The sequence below is a fragment of the Symphalangus syndactylus genome, chromosome 18, assembly GCF_028878055.3.
Source record: "Symphalangus syndactylus isolate Jambi chromosome 18, NHGRI_mSymSyn1-v2.1_pri, whole genome shotgun sequence".
Taxonomy (NCBI): domain Eukaryota; kingdom Metazoa; phylum Chordata; class Mammalia; order Primates; family Hylobatidae; genus Symphalangus; species Symphalangus syndactylus.
Genome location: NC_072440.2, coordinates 110,870,564 through 110,887,946, shown reverse-complemented (window position 1 = coordinate 110,887,946; position 17,383 = coordinate 110,870,564). Strand labels below are relative to the sequence as shown.

Here is a 17,383-nt window from a genome sequence, read left to right as displayed (position 1 = left end):
TTGCAGGAGTTTGGCAATTTATAAATCACGGATTTTTCCAGCAAGGACAGCCGGATGCTGTTTCTGCACATGTGCTTTGAAATATAAGCACACAGTCATTTGCTGGCATTGATGACTTGAGTGAAGGCTGAGGTTTTGGCTCAGAGAAACATGATGAATGTTGATGATGGAAAGGGGACAGTGATTGTAAGAAGTGTATTTTATTAAATGAGAAAATAGAAGTATAAATGCCAACATGCTTCCAAAAAAGATATATGAAGTTTTTTCAGCTGTCATGATTGGAAAAGAAAAAGAAAAGAAAGAAAAGCCCTATGGGCTATAATGACTAGCCTTACGAAAGCAAATGATATTTTGAGTGAATAGGGACATGATTGACTTGAATTGATGCCTGATTTTCATATTTTTGTTAATTATTTGTAAGACAAAATTATCAGAAAATGTCTTCCCCATTCCTTAGTATGTTTATTACTACTTTTACTCTCAATATCAAGTTTGGAATGGGTAAAATTCTACACCATCTCCGCACGAAATTGACCTGGTTCGGCCGATAAGTGGAGGAGTTATTTATCTTTGTCAGAACTTGGAAATTTCCAAATAAAATATTTACACAAGCAGAAGAAAGCAGGCCCACAGTTCTCTTCTCTTAATTTCCTTGCTTTCCCTCTCTTAGTGTATGTCTACCTGACTCTGGAACGATGGTAAATTGCAAGGACTACGCTTTGTGAAAACAGCTTTCCAAAGAGCAGGGATTCATCTTTAAAACATGTCTCTGGAGGCACAGGAAGAGGCAAGAGTGATAGATTCAGAGTTGTTTGCACAAGTCAGATGTTTTTTAACCTTCTGGCAAGATAATAATGCTGAGGGTATAAATAACATTGATGAAGATATAATTCCATTATTTGCTGAAGGGGAAAAGGTGGTTTAAAAACCTGAGTCGAAGAAACACCAAGGAAAGTATCCCAGGAGGTAAACCCCGGAGTAACCCGTCGCGATGACAGAGAACACTGCCAAGGAAGGTAGATCTTTGAATCTAACCCAATGAATCTGAACGGGTAGAAGAAAGAGGGCACTTGACCCAACAACTTCCAAACAAGTGTGGAGGCGCACGGGATGTGAACGGAGCCCTCTTTCCTCATCTACCCACTCGGCCGCGTCCAGCCGGGCTCAACAGCCTGGGTTTGTTTCCCTCTCATCAGCTGTTTCTGCCATTCTGGGGGGAAAGCTGTTTCTGCCATTCTAGGGGGAAAGCACCTGCTCATTTACACTGTTTACCGTTGAAGGCTTCATCCCACTGCTCTGAAGTGTCTCTGACCTGGTTGTTCCAGGAACGCCAGCCCCCATGGTGGAATGCTCGCCCCACCCTCTCTGCCAGCCCATGAGGCACCTTCCTCCTCACTGACCTGCCTTCTGGCATGCCCTCACCCTCCCTGGACTCCTGCAGCCCCTCCTGAGGGAAAGTCCTGTACTCAGTCTTTCCCTCATGTCTCAGGATGGACAGCTGTCCTCACCCCATAGACATGATTCGGTGTTTCCCAGCCGACCGGGAGGTCCCTGGCCCTGCAGAGTGGTACCAGCAGTGCACAGCCCCACAGGGTGACCATTGCTTTCTAACTCACTACACTTGTGCCTCAGTGCCTGCCTTCTTCTGGAACCTCCTCCACCTACACCATTCCTAACTGTAAAAATCATTTACTCCTCCAAGGTGCAATGAAAATGATAAGTTACAACCAAAGCCATCTTCTGCTCGATCCTCCTGGCACCTTTAGCTTCCTGACTCTGTTTGGGGTACCTGCCTCTCCTCTCCTCCCCTCTGCTCCTTTCAACTGGGATGCCAGCCCCTCTGCCTCCTGAGCTTCTTTGGACTGGGATGCAGGCCCCTCTGCCCGCCAAGCTCCTGGGCACGGTGAGGCTGGGCCTGTGCAGGCCTCTTCCTAGCAGCTGGGCCCCATGTCAGGTTTGAGCACACAGTTCAGCAACCCTGCGAGTGTAAACTCAGTGGGTCAGGGTGGAGCCTGAGATTCTGCCTGTCCAACAGCCTCCCAGGAAATGCTGTGTCTGCAGGACCACTCCCCATAAAGCTTATGAGTTTATTCTTGGGCGTTTTGTAATATGGCGACCTCATAGTGTCAAGGTTCTGAAATCTTCAGTGAGTGAAACAGCTGGTCCCATTAGGCTAAGGATCAGATTCTATTTCAAGTGCCAGTCTTGCAACACAGTGGCCTTGTCACCTTGCACAGGTTATTTAAATCTGTTTTCTCATTTGAAAAATGAGGACTGTATCACCTACATTTTATTTTACCTTAGCTTTGAGGCTAAGGATGCCTTATTAATTTGACAAAGATGGTTTGGTGAAAATAGCAATGTCTGTCGGGTGTTGATGTTATACTGGAAACCTTACCCTTCTCATCAGCCACCTCATTCAGTCACCACAGCAGTTCTGGGGGCTCAGTGGGGTCCTGCCTCACGAAGACATCACCTCCGAGCTGCACAGTTGCCCAGTGTGCTCCTATGCTGCATCTAGCTCACACCCACCCAGGAACCCACATGGTGTATTTTCAGAAAAATTTCCAGCCATTATACAAAACCACTGGGAACTTGAAACTGGCTGTGGTGGGAGCACATACACCTCAGCAGTGAGCAAAGGCTGCATATCAGGCCCCCTCCATCCCCAGGACAGCCAGGTCACCTGCACACCACCTCCCGCCCACAGAATCAGTGGGCGGAAGGAGCACGACCTGAGCTTCAGGGTGTGCTTATATGTGAGGGCTCCAGCCTCATCGTATAAACATAAAGAAGTGTCTGGGGCCCTGGCTTGGGCTGTCTGCAGCACCGCAAGTGTGGAATTGAGTTCCGGGGTGTGGCTGTTCCTCGTGATTGTTGCATTTCATCCTATACTTCTTGGGCTTTTTCTAAGGCAAACTACAAAGCATCCTCACTTATTCCAGGTATACATTCATGCATTGAACAACCATCTCTTTCAAGTCTTGCTTTGAGGGCCAAGTCCCCACAGCCACCTTGTTGAATTCATAGGGCCGTCAGTGGCAGAGGAGTGGCCTGCCGTGAAAGGCAGCCTGTGTTCGGATTGCTGTGGCCCACTGGAAACGGTTCTCTTCAATGCTGATTGACTTCACCTTTGCCCCCTTTCCCATAGGGCCATTAGGTAATGATTGGGAAAACTAAGAACCCAGGATGGCTGCTCATTGGAGGGGCCAGTCATCTCACTGACACTTTGTGACAAATGTCCAGCAGTTTGTGCACTGAGATGGAAAAATGGACCGTGCCATAAGGAGGTGTGATTTCCACTGGAGGAGATTGATTGAGGACATTGGGTAATATTAGCATTTATATGTTGATTGAAAGTGTCACTCTGGTGATAGATGGGGCATGCCTGCGCGTAAAGAGTGGGAAAAAAAGTGTTTTCTCCGGTGATGGGTGACCTCACCATTCACATTTTGACAAGCACAGGTTAGAGCCTCATGGCGTCCTAAAAGTTTTACCTAATTAGGGAAAAATTCAGGGTGTTAAAGCACTCAACTGTTGAAAACTGTGCCAAGATGTGGGTCATTGTTTCAGCCACCATTAAATATTAAAAAACTTTATAAAAATCTAAGGCATTAGGACAGATCTATTGCAGAGGAAAATGACAGGGCTGTAGGAGTTAGGTGTGGGGGAAGTGGAAGACCCGGGCTGGAGCTCAGGGACTGGCTGTTCCAAGGCAGAGAGGCAGCCTGAGTTCCCTGAGCCTCTGCGTTCTCATCTGTGAAGTGGATACGTTCCTATGGGGGAAGTGGAAGACCCCGGGCTGGAGCTCAGGGACTGGGTGTTCCGTGGCAGAGTGGCTGCCTGAGTTCCCTGAGCCTCCACTTTCTCATCTGCAAAGTGGATATCGTTTCCACCTGAAGGGTGTCGCACATTGCGAACGCAATGGGCTGGAGTGACGTGTGAGAAGAGAATACTTTGGGACTTTACAGTAGATTAAAATCTTATTTTTTCAAGGTTGGTAAATATCTCTGGGTAGACGTTTCACAGGCAATGGGGTCTAAGAGCCGGGCGGAAGTTCTTCCTGTGTCACACAACATCGGTTTGACTTCAGGCTTCTGTGGCCTCGATTTCTTCATGTGTAAAACAGGGAATGTATTGTCAGCTTGAAGTGTTGTTACAAGACTAAGTAAAATAACATGAACAGGCCCCTGGCCAAGCCCTACAACACATTTCACACGGTGGTTCTTATTCTTCATGTCTCAACGTTAGTGCCATTTATACCTTTCACTGTGTGACCTGGGAAATCATGTAATCTTTCTGGTTTTCATATTTGTTTATGTGTGGTAACAAGCACATGACATGAGATTTACTCTCTTAAGTATTTAGGTAAAGAGTTCAGCCGTGTTAACTACATCCCCGTTGCTGTGCAGCTGATCCCTGCGCCCCTTTATCTCACATGACTGAAACTGCACCCGTGGAACGGCAACTCCCGTGTCCCCAGCTCCTGCCCCTGGCAGCCCCATGCTACTCTCCCTTCTGAGAGATTGACCCTGTTAGATTCCGTATATAAGGGAGATAATGCAGTGTTTGTTCTGCTGTGACTGGCTTATTTCACTTATCACCATGTCTTCCAGCTTCATCCATGTTGCTGTCAACAATAACAGGGTATCCTTTTTTAAGGTTGAATAACGTACCTGCATACACCATACTTCTTTATCCATTCTTGCTATTGACTGATGTTTAGGCTCTTTCCCTGTCCTGGCTATTGTGAGTAGTGCTGTAATGAACAGGGGAGCGCAGGTCTCTCTTGGAGATACTGATTCCATTTTCCTTGGATGCATTCCTAGACATGGGATTGCTGAGTCATCTCGTGGTTGCATTTTAATTTTTTTGAGAAACCCCTATACTATTCATAGTAGCTGCACCAATTTACCTTTCCACCCACAATGTTCAAGGGTTGCAGCTTCTCCACGTCATTGTCAACACAGTATTTTCTATGTGGATGTGTGTTTTTATGGCAGTCTTCCTGATGGGTGTGAGGTAGTGTCTCAGTGTGGTTTTGATTTGCATTTCCCTAATGATTGGTGATGTGAATGCTTTTTCATGTTTGCTGGCCACTTGGATGTCATTTTTAGAGAAATGTCTATTCAAGTCCCTTGCGTATTTTGAAAATCAGGTTGGTTGTTTTTTACTATTGAGTTGTAGGAGTTATTTATACATTTTGGACATTAACCCCTGATTAGATACGGTTTGTAAGTATTTTCTCCTATACCATAGGTTGCATTTTCACTCTTCTGATTGTTTCTTCTGTTGTGCAGAAGGTTTCAGTTGACATGGTCCCAAATGTCTACTTCTGCTTTTGTTGCCTGTGGTTATGGTGTCATATCCATGAAAATCAGTGCCAAGATCAATGTGATGAATCTTTCCCACTGTTTTCTTCTAGAAATTTTATAGTTTCAGGTCTTATGTTTAAGTTGTTAATCAATTTTGAGTTGATTTTTCTGTATGGTGTAAGATAAAGGTCCAGTTTTATTCATTTGCTTCTGAATATCCAGTTTTCACAGCGCTATTTGTTGAAGAGACTGACCTTTCCCCACTGTGTGGCATTAGCCCTTTGTGGAAGATCACCTGACAATGTAGGTATAAGTATATTTCTGGGCTCTCTATTCTGTTCCATTGGTTTATATGTCTGTCTTTAGTACCATACCATTGATTACTGTGGCTTTGTAATATGTTTTAGAGTAAGGAAGTGAGTTGCCTCCAACTTTGTTCTTTCTCAACATTGCCCTGGCTATTCAGGATTTTTTGTGGTTTCAGATAAATTTTAGGATTTTTTCTATGTCTGTAAAAATGCCTTTGAGATTTTGATGGATATTGCATTGAATCTATAGATCACTTTGAGTAGTATACACATTTTAACAATATTAAGACTTACAATTCATTAACGTGGTTTTTTTTTTATTTACTTGTGTCTTTAATTTCTTGCAACAGTGCATTATAGTTCTTGGTGTACAAGTCTTTTTGCCTCCTTGGTTAAGTTTATTCTTAAGTATTTTACTTGTTTTGATGCTATTGTAAGTGGGTTTTTTTTTTCTTAATGTCTATTTTGGATCGTCTGTTGTTAGTGCGTACAAATGCAACTTTTTTGTGTGTATCAATTTTGTCTTCTGAAATTTTGCTGAATTTTGTTTATTCTAACTTTTTAGTGGAATCTTTAGGGTTATCTACGTATAAGATTACGTTTCTACAGAGATAGTTTTATGTCTTCACTTTCCAATTTGAATGTCCTTTATTTCTTTTCTTGACCAATTCCTCTGGCTAGGATGTCTAGCACTGTGTTGAACAGAAGGGGAAAAAGTGGGTATAATCTTAGAGAAAAAGATTTCAGCTTCTCACCATAAAGTATGATGTTAGTCATGAACTTTTGACGTAGGGCCTTTGTTACATTCAGGCAATTTTCTTCTATTCCTACTTCTTATTATTTTTATAATGAAAGACTGTTGAGTTTTGTTGAATGCTTTTCATGAGTCTTAAAATCATGTGATTTTTATCCCTATATCCCAGGGATAAATTCCACATATTTGTAGTATATGATCCTTTTAATGTGCTATTGAATTCAGTTGACTAGTAGTGCCTTTGATTGTTTTATTATAAGGGTAATTTGGCCTTACATAATGAGTTTGGAAGTGTTCTGTCCTCTTCAGTTTTTGAAAGAATTTGACAAAGATTGGTGTTAATTTTTCTTTAATGTTTGGTAGAATTCCCCAGTGGAGCCATCTCTTCCGCATTTTTCTTTTGTTGGAATGTTTTTGATTACTGATTCACTCTCCTTCCTAGTTAGTGGTTTGCTTAGATTGTCAGTTTCTTCATGATTGACTGGTAGGTTGTATGTTTCTAGGAATTTATCCATTTTTTTCTAGGTTATCTAATTTGTTGGTATGTAATTGTTCACAGTAGTCTCATAATTGTTTTTTTCTTCTGTGGTATCATTTATGTCTTCTCTCATTTCTGACTTTGAGTTTTCTCTATTTTTTCTTAGTTATATTAGTGAGCTTGAACTTCTATTTTAAATAAAATACCATAGTGTAAACAACAGACATTTATTTCTTATACTTTTGGACACTATAAAGTCAAAGATCAAGATGCTGGTAGATTCAGTACCTGAGGATGGATTTCTTTCTCTATTGCAGATGTTCACTTTTTTTCTGTGTCCTCACATGCAGAGAGAGTGAGCACTCAGGTCTCCTTTCCTCTGCTTACAAAGACTCTAATTCCAATAGCGGACCCCATCCTCATGCCCTCATCCAAATCTGATTATCTCCCAAAGGTCTTACTCCAAGTATGATTTTATTGTAGTTTAGGACATCAGCATATGAACTTTGGGTGAACAAAACATTCAGTACGTAACACTAGTCTAGTTAAATATTGTTGATCTTTTCAAAAACCAACTCTTAGTTTTATTGAGTCTTGCTATTGTTTTTATGTTCTCTCTTTCATTTAGTTCTGCTCCAATCTTTATGTTTTTTGTACTAACTTTGACCTTAGTTTGATCTTCCTATCTAGTTTCTTAAGGCATAAAGTTATTTGGTTTATCTGAAATCTTTTTCAACATAGGTGTTTACCACCATGAACTTCCCTCTTGGCACTGTTTTTGCTGCATCCCACAAATTTATTTATGCTATATTTTTGTTTTGGTTTGTCTCAAGATATTTTCTAGTATCCCTCTTGATTTCTTCTTTGATCCATTGGTTCCCCAAGAGTGTGTTGTTTAATTTCCACATTTTTGTGATTTTTCAAATTTTCCTTCTGTTATTGATTTCTAGCTTTATGCTTTTGTAGTTGAAAAAGATACTAGGTGTGATGTCAGTCTTCTTATATTTGTTAATATGTGACTTGAAGTCTATGGCCTATCCTGGAGGATGCTCCTGTACACATTTGAGAAGCTTGTGTTTTCTACTGCTGTTAGATGGAATGTTCTGTATACCTGTTCAGTCTATAGTGTTGTTCAAACTTGTTTTCTCATTGTTCTTCTATCTGGTTGATCTAATCCTTATTAAAAGGGTGATACTGAACTCTGCTCCTATTGTTGTGTTGTTGTCTACTTCTACCTTCAGTTTTGTCAATGTTTGTTTCATACACAGGTTGAATATCCCTTATCCCAAATGCTTTGGAACAGAAGCATTTCATTTTCAAAATTTTTTTGGATTTTTGAATATTTGTATATCCATAATGACATATCTTGGAGATGGGACCCAAATCCAAACATAAAATATATTTGTTTCATATATACCAAATACACATTGCCTGAAGATAATTATGTATAGTATTTTTAAAATTTTGTATATGAAACATAGTTTGTGTTCACTGAACTATCAGAAAGCAAAGGTGTCAGGTGTGGAGTTTCCTACTTGAGGTATCATATCAGTGCTCAAAAAGATTTAGATCTTGAAGCATTTCAGATTTCAGATTTTTTTATTACGGATGCTCAACCTTTATTTAGGTGTTCTGATGTTGGGTGCATATTTATTTACAGTTGTTCTATCTTCCTGGTGGATTGATTCTGTTTTCATTATAAAATATTTTTCTTTGTCTCTTGTAACAATTTCTAACTTAAAGTCTATTTTGTCTAAGTACAGCCACCCTGCCCTTTTGTTTGCATGGGATATTTTATTCCATCTCTTCACTTTTGGCCTATGTGTGTCTCGAAATCTAAAGTGAGTCTCTTGTACACAACATATAGTTGGGTCTCAATGTTTTTGTTGTTGTCTATATCACCACTCTAATTTCTGTGGATAGAGAAGCTGAGACTCAAAAATAATATTATTTATCAGCATATATGATGGCTTTTTACATGCTGGGAAAGATGACTGCTTTTACACAACATCAATATCCTTAAATTGTGAACTTCTATTTAGGTTCTAGTCCACCAATAAACCCATTGTCATTTTTGGTTATGTGCTTCCATAAACTAATCTTTATTTTATTTCTTTGCATGTTTTTTCTCTTTCATTAGAATGCTGCCTTTCTATAGTAACATTGAGAAGCATTTTACTTTGTCCATATCTTCTTTCCATTTAACAATATTACCAAAAACAAGCAAACAAAGAAACTAAAGCTCAATTTATTCAACCAAAAATGGCTATTTATCTTCATTTCTTTACATTTATGGGCACAGAACACATTCTATCCCATTTTTCCCATAGAAAAAAAAGTACATTAAATTACTGAAAGAAGTTATCTGTATTCATTTTCTATCGATGCTTAACAAATTAACACAAATATAGTAGACTAGAGACACACATTTATCGTCTTACAGTTCTTTAAGAACTTGTCTCTTAGGGCTAAAATCAAGGTGTTGGCTGCTTTCTCCTGCAGCCTCTGGGGGACAGTCTGTTTTCTTGGCTTTCCCAGCATCTGGAGGCTTTGCCCTTGTGCTCTGAGCTCACCTGTGCCAGAAAGCTCCAGCCACAGCAGCTTTGGAAGCATGCCTCCCTCTCTGCCCTCAGGGTGGAGGATCTTGTATGAAGCCTGGATCGCCAGCCCAGCCTGTTCAGGAGAGCTCCCTCTGGGGTGTGTTCCTTCCAGCAGCACAGCTTAGAAGGAAGGTATGGGGTGGAGGTTCAAAAGGATCAAGATATTTTTATTTCCAGAAGGTTATTGGGCTCTTTATGCACTGGCACCTGCTGCAACAAGTGAGGGGAAGCTCCTTGCCTTTTCTATCTCCCTTATATTTGTGTGACTAAAAGAAGCTACTCTAGTGTTTTTAATTTCCTTTTCTTAAAAAAAAAAAAAAAAAAAGAAAAAGTCTGTCCCTGGGGGATTTTCTTTCCTTCTCACTCAGACAGAAGCAGCAAACGTACGGTGTCTGATTTCACCCCCCCACATCAAGCATCGTAGACAGATGAGCAAATCCATCACTCAGGAAGGGGATGAGTGATTTTTCTTTCAATATTTGTAGAGATGGAGTCTCTAAATAAGAGAGCAGTGTCTGCTTGGCCTGCCATTGGAGCCAGATTCTGCATAACAGTTCCAATCACCTGCGTGTCCCAGTGGTTTTCCAGTTCCAGTCACCTGCGTGTCCCAGTGGTTTTCTGTCTTACTTAAGAGAGTTCTTTTGGAGATCCCACCCACAGGCTCTGACCTTATGGAATATTCAAAGCTGATGCAGTCCCCAGCGCTGTCTCTTCCATTCCACTAGCGTCCATCAACTCAGTGAGCTCAGACACAGCCCTGAGCAGTAAACTGGGTCCTTGGGGCCTTGGACCAAGCCTCAGTGCTTTTTCTAGCTTTGCCTTCTGTGCCTCAGCCATTGGATTCAGATTCTATTGTCCTATCTGTGGGGGCCAACGTGAAACTTTAAATAAATGTGTAAACATCTTTTATTTGTAACAGCCTGTGACATTATGATTGCATCATTCTCCACCAACAATAAGAAAATTTACATTATAATGATTTGTCCCATTGAGTGTGCAGCACAAAATTCTCATGGAATTTAATAAATGGTCATCAAGTTGCCCCAGTTAAAAACAAAAACACAGAATTTTGAAAACCAAAGCATGGCAAATCACTCCTGGAGATGGTGCAATTAACACAGTGAGGTGGCTGAGAAGTTCCACAGTAGCAAAAGTATCCTGCTTTCTTCAATCTACTTTTCTCCAAATCTATGCATACAAAGAGTGTTTAAAAAATATAACTTATTACTATCAAACACATTTTGGGAAATGCTGCTGTGTTGATACCATCACATTTCAGTAGAACTTCCATGAAAGTCACCAACGCTGAGCATTTCAGTAGAACTTCCGTGAAAGTCACCGACACTGAGCATTTCAGTAGAACTTCCGTGAAGGTTAGCAATGCTGAACATTTCAGTAGCACTTCCATGAAGGTCACCAATGCTGAGCATTTCAATAGAACTTCCATGAGAGTCACCGACACTGAGCATTTCAGTAGAACTTCCATGAAAGTCACCGACGCTGAACATTTCAGCAGAACTCCCATGAAGGTCACCAATGCTGAGCATTTCAGTAGAACTTCCGTGAAAGTCACCGACACTGAGCATTTCAGTAGAACTTCCATGAAGATCACCAATGCTGAGCATTTCAGTAGCACTTCCATGAAGGTCACCAACACTGAGCATTTCAGTAGCACTTCCATGAAGGTCACTGACACTGAGCATTTCAGTAGAACTTCCATGAAGGTCACTGACACTGAGCATTTCAGTAGAACTTCCATGAAGGTCACTGACACTGAGCATTTCAGTAGAACTTCCATGAAGGTCACTGACACTGAGCATTTCAGTAGAACTTCCGTGAAGGTCACCAACGCTGAGCATTTCAGTAGAACTTCCGTGAAGGTCACCGAGATGCTGAGCATTTCAGTAGAACTTCCATGAAAGTCACTGATGCTGAGCATTTCAGTAGAACTTCCAGGAAGGTGACTGACACTGAGCATTTCAATAGAACTTCGATGAAAGTCACCAATGCTGAACGTTTCAGTAGAACTTCCATGAAAGTCACCAAGATGCTGAGCATTTCAGTAGAACTTCCATGAAAGTCACCGACACTGAGCATTTCAGTAGAACTTCTGTGAGAGTCACCGACACTGAGCATTTCAGTAGAACTTCTGTGAGAGTCACCGACACTGAGCATTACAGTAGAACTTCCATGAAAGTCACCGAGGCTGAGCATTTCAGTAGAACTTCCATGAAGGTCACCAATGCTGAGCATTTCAGTAGAACTTCCATGAAAGTCACGACACTGAGCATTTCAATAGAACTTCTGTGAGAGTCACCGACACTGAGCATTTCAGTAGAACTTCCATGAAGGTCACTGACACTAAGCATTTCAGTAGAACTTCCGTGAAGGTCACCGAGATGCTCAGCATTTCAGTAGAACTTCCCTGAAAGTCACTGATGCTGAGCATTTCAGTAGAACTTCCAGGAAGGTCACTGACACTGAGCATTTCAGTAGGACTTCGGTGAAAGTCACCAATGCTGAGCGTTTCAGTAGAACTTCCGTGAAAGTCACCAAGATGCTGAGCATTTCAGTAGCACTTCCATGAAAGTCACCGACACTGAGCATTTCAGTAGAACTTCCGTGAAAGTCACCAAGATGCTGAGCATTTCAGTAGAACTTCTATGAAAGTCACCGACACTGAGCATTTCAGTAGAACTTCGGTGAAAGTCACCAACGCTGAGCGTTTCAGTAGAACTTCCGTGAAAGTCACCAAGATGCTGAGCATTTCAGTAGCACTTCCATGAAGGTCACCAACACTGAGCATTTCAGTAGAACTTCGGTGAAAGTCACCAATGCTGAGCGTTTCAGTAGCACTTCCATGAAGGTCACCAACACTGAGCATTTCAGTAGAACTTCCATGAAAGTCACCGACGCTGAGCATTTCAGTAGAACTTCCATGAGAGTCACCAACACTGAGCATTTCAGTAGAACTTCCATGAAAGTCACCGACGCTGATCATTTCAGTAGAACTTCCATGAAAGTCACCAACACTGAGCATTTCAGTAGAACTTCCATGAGAGTCACCAACACTGAGCATTTCAGTAGAACTTCCATGAAAGTCACCGACGCTAAGCATTTCAGTAGAACTTCCATGAAAGTCACAGATTCTGAGATGGAATGACTCCTGTGAAACCCTCACAAAATGGACCCCCCCATGAAAGAGGAACCATGAATATTTACCTGATAACAAGAAGTACCACAAAAGACCCTAGCAACACCACAACCGGCACAAAGACCACTGCAACCTTGTGCAAAGACCACTGCAACCTTGTGCAAAGACAAGTCTTCTATAAGGACACAAGCTCCCCTTGCTATTGATCCTTGTAGCCAAGGATAACGTTTCAAAACAACTTCTGTAACCTCCTCACTTTGCCTTTAAGCTTCCCTGAATCCCAGCCTCTCTGGATATCCCTATAATCTCTTATAGCACATATGTCCCAGCTTGCAATTGCCTACATAGTCCCAAATAAACTTTGGGAGAGCCTCTCTCTGCCATTGTATTAGGCTGACACTCCCTAACGCAACGTATTGGACTGTTCATTCCACACTGTTCCCTGCACATAGAGCCAGCAGGTGCCCCTTCCTCTGCAAGTGGAAACACATCAGCCCATGACTGACACCTGACACGTGAACATGGGTGAGGAGTGCAGGGAGGGACCCATACAGGGCGTCCCCGGCTTAGAACTCAACACAAGTATTTTGTTCAAACAAAATGTCAAAATGTGACTTTGATCAGCTCTAGTTACAAATTTATAATTCAAGATAGTCTTGCTGGTAATACTTGTTTAGAAAATTAACCAGACCAGAGATATCATGACTCAGCTTTTGGCTGAATTGAAGATGTTCAGTGAAATGCCCACAGGATGCCTGTTTATTCAACATCTGGATCATGACATAATGGACCGAGTATTGTTTCATAAGCTTTAATTTCATTCCTGGCTTTCAATACTACTTATTGAGTTTTAGTGTGGAATTTAGTGGTGTGACCAATTTCACTGCTAGCTAGTAATTTTTTTCTTTCTTTTTTTTTTTTTTTGAGACAGTTTCACTCTTGTTGCCCAGGCTGGAGTGCAATGGCACAATCTCGGCTCACTGCAACCTCCGCCTCCTGGGTTCAAGTGATTCTTGTGCCTCAGCCTCCCAAGTAGCTGTGATTACAGGCACCTGCCACCATGCCTGGCTAATTTTTTTTTTTTTTTTTTTTTTGGTAGGGACAGCATTTCACCATGTTGGCCAGGCTGGTGTCAAACTCCTGACCTCAGGTTATCCATCCACCTCGGCCTCCCAAAGTGCTGGGATTACAGGCGTGATCCACCATGCCTAGCCATTGCTAGTACTTTCAAAGATTATGCAGTGTAACTTCAACTTACGATACCAAAAATTATTGATGTTGTTTTGAATGTGTGCATTATTACTGGTAGCTGTTTGGCTTCTTATTTCTGTGCATTGTGCTATTATTGGATACATCTTGGGAGGTTGTAAAGCAATTTTCAATTTCTATGTATAAAACCAAAACCCTGGCTGGGCGCAGTGGCTCACGCCTGTAATCCCAGCACTTTGGGAGGCCGGTACCGGTGGATCACGAGATCAGGAGATCGAGACCATCCTGGCCAACATGGTGAAACCCCGTCTCTACTAGAAATACAAAACAAAATTAGCCAGGCATGGTGGCGGGCGCCTGTAGTTCCAGCTACTTGGGAGGCCAAGATGGGAGGATCACGAGGTCAGGAGATCAAGACCATCCTGGCTAACATGGTGAAACCCCATCTCTACTAAAAATACAAAAAAAAAAAAAAATTAGCCGGGTGTGGTGGCAGGCACCTGTAGTCCCAGCTACTCAGGAGGCTGAGGCAGGAAAATGGTGTGAACCCGGGAGGCAGAGCTTGCAGTGAGCCGAGATTGTGCCACAGCACTCCAGCCTGGGCAACACAGCGAGATTCTCTCTCGAAAAAATAAAATAAACCCAAAACCCTGAAGCATGAATGATATGGTCATTATGGCTGTTTTTCTCCAAAAGTCCCTTCAAAAGCTCAGTAATTACTATTTGGAAACACATACATACATTGAATTACAACACGTGCTGAGTTTGCAACAACCCTCTGTTTCTTCTAGAAAGCTACTTGGTTTTTTTCCTCTAACAGGGATAAGTCAAAATGAATAAAAGATTTTGAGTACAGTCTCACGCTTTGGGTATGACTGGTGAATCCAGCTTGAATTAAAGTTTAACACAAGGGCTAGGCAGGCCCTGGGTTACACCCACGACCACAGTGAGGGATGCTGGTTACCAAGTGTAATGACGCTTTATGAAACTACCTAAAGACTATGAAGCTTTGACAGGAGAATACACCTCAACATCTTGAACATTTTGCTCATCACAATTTGAAATGATCAAAATAATTAGTGTTGTAGCTGTCAATGTTGAGTCATTCACACATGCAAAGGAAGGAACTTAATTCAAATTGGAATAAAGGAAAGGTGAAGCCTTTGGTTGCAGTCACCAGGAGGTTGGGGGCAGCTCCCAGCATGTTGGTACCCAACGTCCCCCAGCGTTCTTTGTGTGTCCCCGCGTGGGGCATTCCTCCGTGTTGAATTCCTCTTCCGGCAGGCTGGCTCGCTGGTTCTCCTCTTGGCGCTAGTGGTATTGGAACAAGCTTCAGGTATTCACTTCTCACAGCTGGTCACACCAAAGTAGGCATCTTGGCCTCCCTCTCCCTGTCATCTGTACCAAGCTGCCACTGGGCTGTGGCTGGTCCACCTGGGTCCTATACCTACTGCAAGAGGGGAGCAGTTTCTAAAAGAAAAGGCATGCAGAGAGGACCAGGAAGAGGCCAAGGGGACTTCACGCTGTCAGGGAAGTTTGAAGTCATTTTTGAGATGTCACGTCATTGAGTTATAAAGAAAAGCGGCTCCGAAAAGCTGAGATGGATGTTATTGGGGAGGGAGGGCTTTACCCGGTGATGTGTGACCTCCAATCCTGCCTGGGGCCCCATTCTCCACCCCCTCATTCTGCGATGGAATGAAAATACCAAGATCCTGCCTTTTGAGAGCTTAAAGGAGCATGTCTGTGGAACTGACAGGCCTTAGCGTTGCTGTTCTTCTTGAAAGTGATTTATCTTTCTTTCTGGTGTCATCTCAGCAGTTTAGAATATGCTAGAATTTTGGCGAGATTTAGCAAATAGGATGTCAATTAACAGTCACCTTAAAAGAAATTTTGTTTTCTTCATTTTATTGAATTTTGTTATGCGAACAAAGAAGAGAGACATTAGAAGAAAGCACTTAGACCTTCTTTTCTACCGACAGAATGGGGGTGGGGGGACGGCAAGATTCATATTTTACCATCAAAAACAGGAAGATGATTTTTCCCCAGTAACTGAATAACTTCTAAAAACAGTTTCTTTAACTTCTGTGTCAGCTTTGGGGTTCACTGTGGACTTTTCTGTTGATTTAACACGGGGACTTTATGTGGAGCAGTTTGTGGAGAGAAGATGAATCTTTTGTGGGTCATTTTTGCTTTTACAGAACATGTAGTGTCTGTAATATGCGGAGGTAAGGATCCAGGAGTTTGTTTCCGTTTTTTTATTGGAGGGAGGTAGGGGCATAACCATCTCTCTAGGAAACTCTCCCTGGGGCACCCTTTCCTGCTCTCCTGTAGCCATGGGGACAGGGTGGGTGAACAAGGCCCCTCCTCGCTCCCCGCCGTGCTGTGCACACCGCCTACTCTGCACCACACAGCAGGCGCTGTTCCTCCCAAGCGTGGCCTTGGCATGAAGCCGACGTGCCCCCACACAGCAGGCTCTGTTCTTCCCAAGCGCGGCCTTGGCATGAAGCCCACACGCACCCATACAGAAGGTGCGGAGGCCTGAGACACAATGGCTAGTTCTGCCAACTCACACAGCACAGGGGTCTGCCGCGACAGGATCCACATCACAAAATCACCACAGGTGCTGGGCAGGTGGGGAAGACTGAGTCCTGGCCCGGATTACCGGGTCTGAAATCAAGACCCATCACTAAAGATGCAAAATAAAGGAAGTGAGTATTAGCCCCCGTTCGGTGCAAGAAAACAAGTAAGTTATATTCTCAGCGTTGTAATAAAAAATACCTGGTATATTCATGTTTATAACCAATTTGGATCATGTTACTCTGCCTTTTACTTTAAACCATACGTATTTCCTGTGTATTATTACTTTTTTGGAGGGACTTTCTTGGAGTTCACAAGGTCCCAACTTTGTTAAATATTTTTGTAACGTGTTCTTCCAACAATTATAATAAACACTTGATCTGATTTTCTCCTCCAGGAACTCGAGTTCCAGGACCTGACGGCTGTCCTACACTGCATCCACTCCTTCATAGCAGCCAAGGTGGCCTCCGTGGACCCCGGCTTCATGGACAGTCAGAGTCTTGCCAGAAAATACATGTACAGCAGCTAAAGGTTGTTTCTGTTGAGTGCTGAAAAATTAAATTATTTTCGTAAGAAATGATTCTTTCCTGCACAATATTGTAACTTTGTGTTGTTTTATAATGAACCTATAGTTGTGATACCAATAAAACATGTCACTAGTTTCCAAAGACGGGTCCTCCTTGTTAAATCTGACATAGGGGATGCCTGGTCCCCTCTTCCCACGAGTCTCCCCACAATGAGGAGCCCCAGCGTCCCCCACACAAGTCTGTGGCTCAGACTCCAGTCCACCTGACGCAGTTCACGCCCCTAGCCTGCATCCCAGCAGCATGAGAACCATGTGGGCGTTGCACTCGCCACTTCCCACGTTGGCAAAACCCAGATTTATTTTTATAAAATATGTCATCGAAAATTCTGAGCAAGTGCCACGTTTCTCCTCAGGAAGGAAAGGGTCTCGTTTGCAGTGGGCTGTCATTTCCTTTTTCCTCCA

The 17,383-nt window shown here is 42.5% G+C and overlaps 1 protein-coding gene across 6 annotated transcripts in view; it reads left to right on the top strand.

Moving 5' to 3' along the window:
- Positions 1 to 17,166, top strand: part of SNTG2 (syntrophin gamma 2) — a 400,470-nt gene extending 383,304 nt beyond the window's left edge. For 2 of the 6 annotated variants that reach the window (XM_063622867.1, XM_063622865.1), the window contains exon 16: positions 16,793 to 17,165. In XM_063622867.1, the coding sequence (XP_063478937.1) occupies positions 16,793 to 16,924 (132 nt within the window). In that variant the 3' untranslated portion in view covers positions 16,925 to 17,165. Of the gene's footprint in view, positions 1 to 16,792 lie in introns of all 6 variants that reach the window. The other 4 variants (XM_063622868.1, XM_063622869.1, XM_063622870.1 and 1 more) reach the window with 3 other exon arrangements.
- Positions 17,167 to 17,383: the final 217 nt, after the last annotated feature.